This window comes from Vicia villosa, linkage group LG3 (genome assembly GCF_029867415.1).
Source record: "Vicia villosa cultivar HV-30 ecotype Madison, WI linkage group LG3, Vvil1.0, whole genome shotgun sequence".
In the NCBI taxonomy this organism is placed as follows: domain Eukaryota; kingdom Viridiplantae; phylum Streptophyta; class Magnoliopsida; order Fabales; family Fabaceae; genus Vicia; species Vicia villosa.
This window is the reverse complement of record NC_081182.1, coordinates 34,182,474-34,188,023: the sequence shown is the minus strand read 5'-3', so window position 1 is coordinate 34,188,023 and position 5,550 is coordinate 34,182,474. Positions and strand designations below refer to the sequence as shown.

Below are 5,550 nucleotides of genomic sequence, written 5' to 3'. Positions count from 1 at the left end.
CAGATGTGGGAAAATATAGGCAAGAAAATGGGTTAAGTTATAAAATTGGGAAAGTTAACAGACACTCCTGTAAAAAAACACCAACAATATCGATTTAATTAATTTAAAACATATGTATTGTAATAGAAAATAAATATATCTCCAGACAAGCCTAGCAACATGGTCTGCATGGAGATTAAGTAACGAGGTATTAATTGTGCCTTCTAGATAATTCTAAAAGGGGGAGTCAATAACGGGTTCTTCTTAGGCTTCAGGTGCTGTTCATCATCTGAGGACTCATGGCCCGTGAAGTAGAGGCATGAGACAATCGGCTACGAGAAGTAGAACCAGATGGTTGGGAACCTCGGCGCCGGAAACCATCAAACCAGTTATCATCGACTCATGGCCTCATGGTTTGGATGCGGCACTCTCACGACGTACCGATGCAGTTTGAAACACACGACCAAGCCTAATTCTGTAAGAGTTGTTTTAAGTCATTACACCTGCGTTACAAATAGACACAGAAAAAACATGTTAGTAAAAATCCACAAATTCAACCGAATTTCAGCTTGAGACAAATTCGGAGATACATCTATGAAAATAGTTCAGAAAGAATCCGAAGATGCATCTCTAGACAAAGTTGTGATTTTGCAGAAATGGTATAAACACCATTGTTGCCCTAAACTCCAAAAAAAACTTTCAATGCATGTCTATTTAGGCTACCTGTTTTGATTGCACACTACCTAATGTAACTTAAACAACTTATTTTTTTCTAAAAAAATCATTCAAAACACCAAACGGAATAATACCAAATCCAATTTGTGAATGAAAAGCTTGAATGGAGTGAACAGTTTTGCTGCAAATGAAGTAGAATGCACCGAGAAACTTGGTTGAATGGGAAGCTTGAATAGTTGAGGAAGAGCAATTGCTAGATTTTTTTTGGCCGAGTAAGTTTTGAGACAAATGAAAGTTGAAGAGAGAAGGTTCTGGCGCGAGTTAATGTATTTATCTTGTCCGAAGATGCATTTCTGTACCACTTGTTGAAATTTGAATTAATGATATATACATAGATACATCTTCAAAAAGACCTTATACACATAGAGAAATATATATATCCGAATTAAGTTTTAATAAATTAAGAATTTCACATAAATTTACAATGATGAATGTGTATAAAAAACATAGTCCGAAAATATATACCTAAATAATAAAGATAATTGTGACTTTTGACGATAGCACTAGTAAGGATAAGGATGGGAAAATAACCCGTTATTTTTTCGATGCTACTATTATTAAAACAATGGTCTAAAGAATGGCATTATCTTTCCTTCCGAAGGAAAAACATTTCTGGCTCAAAATCTAAAAATCAAACCCTAGAAAGCTTGAATTTAACTCTTACGTTCCTAATTCAATCACAACAACTCGCAAGGTATGTCTTGTTTCTCAGATTTATTTTTCTTTCCAGTTTACCACAATAAATTACCAATCCAATTTCTAGGGTTTGTCCACTCTTTTTCATTGCATTTTATCTCTCACGATCTGTAAAATTGCTTAAGGACAAAATGAGTTTGTTTTACCCAATGTGATAATATGAGTTTAGTGAACTAAATAATTGCTTTCTTCATACTATAAACTTTTCTAATGAGATATTTGTCCCTTCAGATCCGGTACTTATCCGAATGTCTGATTCTGCTGCTGAGATATTGATTCTGCCGCCGACGACGAAAAGATTAAAACTCGACGAGAGTGAAAATGAAGACAGACTTAATGACTTACCAGAAAGCGTTATCCTTCACATTTTGTCTTTTTTAAACACCAAAATTGCTGTTCAAACCTGCGTTTTATCCACAAGATGGAAGGATCTCTGGAAACGTATTCCCGCTGCTACATTGCATTCTTCAAACTCTCGAGCTTGCAAGAAATTCACCAAATTAGTGTCTAAGGTTTTATCTCTTCGCGATTCCTCTATCTCATTGCAAACTCTTGATTATAGGGGTGTTCATGGTAACTTTGAAGCTGACGTCAAAAGGATTGTGAATTACGCTCTTTCACACAATGTCCAGCGGTTAGTACTTTTTATCAATGGCGACATTGCGCAAATTCCACCTAGCATGTTTTCATGCCAGACTTTAACATTTCTTAAGCTTTCTATTTACCATGGAGATCATGAAACACTGTTTCCAAAATCGCTCAATTTGCCGGCATTAACCAACTTGCAGCTAGGCAATTTTACATTTGGGGTTGACGATAATGACCGTGCCGAGCCATTTTCAAAGTTTAACCGGTTGAATAGTTTGCTCATTTGCAATTGTACTGTGACGAATGCACTAACTCTTTGCATATCAAGTGTGACACTTGTCGATTTAACTATATATAATCACAAATACAACTTTTACAACATTGATCTATGCACTCCCAATCTTTGTAAATTAGTGTTTGCCGGTACTCCTTATCAGAGACTATCTGGAAGCAATGTTTCTTCTCTTAAACATTTAGATATCGATGCAGCAATATCTCCATATAAAGAGGAGCCTCCTTTGATTCTACTCAGTTGGCTGCTAGAGCTTGCCGAGATAAAATCATTGACAGTTACTCCAGCTGCTCTCCAGGTACCTTAACTTAGCATGTTTGAAACCATTTTTTACTTTCTTAAGATGATTTTTATTTTTTGAAAAATATTGGAGAAGAAATTATTTATTTATTTAAGAACTATTTTAACAGTATTTCCGGTTAGATTTGAATTCCGTGTTGTTAGGTTCAAAATTCTTTTTTATTTATTACTAAATTTTATAAAAAAATCAATTGACTTGCATTAGACTAATTCAGTTACATCCCTATTTGCTTAGGTTCTCTACTTCATTCCTAATCTATTGAAGTTTAATCTACCTTCCTTGCATAACCTGAAGTTATTGAAATTGAGAATGGAAGAAATTTTTTATGGATTTCGCATGACATTGAGGGATACCAAGTTACTGACAGCCAAGTCAAAGAGAGAAGCTGCTAGGATACGAAAAGCATTTAAAGATGGATTGGAACTATATCATATACCCGATGGAGTAGTGGAATTCTTGCTTCAAAATTCACCGTTAGCACAAGTAGAGTTTACAGTTAGGCGACCTTATAAAGAAAAGAGAATTTAATAATCGGTTTGTTTCTTGTTTTCTTCTCTGTTTATAAATTTATTGATATTCATGGAGAAGTTGAAGGAGAGAACTTATGTTTATTGTGCACTTGCTCAAACTAACTAAACTGTATTATATTCTTTATTGTTGATCATATGATTTGCTTATTATGTTATCTCAATGACTCTGACTCTGTTATTGTCATTCAGAATTTGCACCACTGTACTGGTTCCTCAATTCGAGTTCAAGTTGTCTCACTTGAATTTTACTTATGAAACTTAAAATTGAGCTCATGGAACATTTTAAAAGCAAATGAAAGCGTATGTGTAGGTAGCATCATAACTCTAAGAGTTTATAACACTAAAATCATTTTAACTAGCATAATGTTTAGCATGAGTGAATTTAAAATGATTTGTATAAAATTTATTATTTTAATAAAAAATATGAAGAGTTGTTAAAATGGAAGTAAATTTATGAAGTAATCTGCCCAAGTTAAATTTTATGATTTTGAAATGCCACCTAAAATTAAAGAATTTCAAATCTTTCTTAAGATAATTTTTTTTTTTTTGATAAGCAAGATTAATTAGATTTATAAATGAGGTGAGTACTAGGGGTACTCACAACCCATAACAGAACTACAAATAACAAGAATTTCTTAAGATAAATTGACTTGCATTAGACTAATTCACTGACCTCCTTATTTGCTTATGTTCTTTACTTAATTCTTAAGCTTTTGATGTTTAATCTACCTTCCTCCTTGTACAACTTAAAAAAGTCATTGAAAGATGTTTAATCTACCTTTCTCCTTGCTTGACTTAAAGTCATTGAAAGTGAGAATGAAAGAAAATCTTTATGGATTTCTCATGTCAATGAGAGCATTCAAATACTTGAAAATTTTATGACTTTGTACATGTAGGTTGTCATATAAATAAACATTATTTTGTGTTTCTTTTAAATAACAAAAAGGTATGCGTAAGTTTATTGATATTCATGGAGAAGTTATTAAAGGAGGAAACTTATGAAATAATATTTAAATGTGCATAAATTCATTTTAATTTATGTATATAGTTTCTTTTTAATTAATCTTACATTCAATTAGAACATTATCTCAATTTTATACTATTTTTCAACAAGCCATGATTCATGAAGAAACACTTCTATAGTAAATTGAATTTTCTCTTTCAATTTTTTCTCTAACCTTTATTTTCTCTCCATCTTTCTCATTATAACTATTTTTCCTTTAATTATATGAGTAAATTACACTCCTCTCTCTCTTACACGCAAGAAAAAAATGAGAGTGATGGACTTGAATCCTCTCCTGCATTTTCTCTCCTTCCCTCTCCATCCTTTTTATCTCTCTTTTAATCTCACTCATCGTTAAAAAATAAAATATAATCAAGAGAGAGAGAATAAAATTAAGAGAGAGACATTGAGAGGATGAAGAGGGAAGGAGAGAAAAATGAAGGAGAGGATCAAAGTGTAGGTTGGAGAACAGGGCCTCCTAAAAAATAGGCTCAAATGAAAACAAACTTGCTTTGCGGAATAGTTGGGAGGGTTCTGGTGTTGGGTCTGGTACAGGTAACTCCAACTGATTAGGGAATGGTGATCTTGGACCCATATCTGTATAAGTGAACCAACCTGAATCTTAGGGTAGTTATGTGTCGGTGATGCATCACATGGAGGGAAGCACTAGTGGGGCAATTCGTCGTAATTCATCCTTTCAACGATAATCAGATGCTAAGATGAACCATTTTTACTGGGTCACGTTTGCAAGAACAAACATGTACACATGTTGATTGCGGGTGAGTTCATTATGACGATAAGGTGGATGCGGAAGTCGCGTTACAATTGCAGCATAATCAAGTGTTGCAATTGCACATGGGTAGTGTTGCTGATAGGGGTGTTCGCGGGTCAGTTTGATTCAGTTTTGAGAGAATCCAATGTTCAAACTGATCAAAAATATATGAATTGGTTTGGATTGGATTTGCATATTTTTGTGATAAAGCCCAAACTGAACCAAACCGAGAAACAACAGGTTGTTTGAGTTAGATTGATCGGATATACTAAAATCAAATGTGCACAAATATTTTTAAAAAATATCTAATTTGCATCAACTAAATTTTATTAATAATATTAAATTCTTAATTTTTTGTTTCTCCATATAGATTGTGAATGTCATAAATAAAAATTCATTATTTCTTCTTCTTGAAGTTGAATACTTTATACTAGTTTCTATGATAATTATGATACAAATTATACAAATTAGTTATGGTTGGTTCGGGTATACGAGCTCGCGAGTAGAGTTTTAGAAATTCAATGCTCGGACTAATTAACATCGGGTTTCGTTGATTTGGTTCGGATTTTGCCCGAACTAAAAAAAAAGTCTGAACCAAACACTGTGGTTTGGTTTGGATTCCGATTTGGTTCGAATTTTCCAGAAACAATGAAC

At 33.3% G+C, this 5,550-nt stretch overlaps 1 protein-coding gene across 1 annotated transcript; it reads left to right on the top strand.

Moving 5' to 3' along the window:
• Positions 1-1,251: 1,251 nt before the first annotated feature.
• On the top strand, positions 1,252-3,515 carry LOC131655373 (FBD-associated F-box protein At1g66310-like). The gene is made up of 3 exons (XM_058925255.1): positions 1,252-1,408; positions 1,642-2,588; positions 2,826-3,515. The coding sequence occupies exons 2-3, from the start codon at positions 1,659-1,661 to the stop codon at positions 3,117-3,119; spliced, it is 1,224 nt and encodes a 407-aa protein (XP_058781238.1). The 5' UTR covers positions 1,252-1,408; positions 1,642-1,658; the 3' UTR covers positions 3,120-3,515.
• Positions 3,516-5,550: the final 2,035 nt, after the last annotated feature.

What these genes read in the sequence shown, in the direction of transcription:
- LOC131655373 (XM_058925255.1), top strand. Translation starts at nt 1,659, where the DNA reads ATGTCTGATTCTGCTGCTGAGATATTGATTCTGCCGCCGACGACGAAA. An exon ending in TTACTCCAGCTGCTCTCCAG is followed by an intron (nt 2,589 to 2,825) that starts GTACCTTAACTT and finishes CTATTTGCTTAG; the next exon opens with GTTCTCTACTTCATTCCTAA.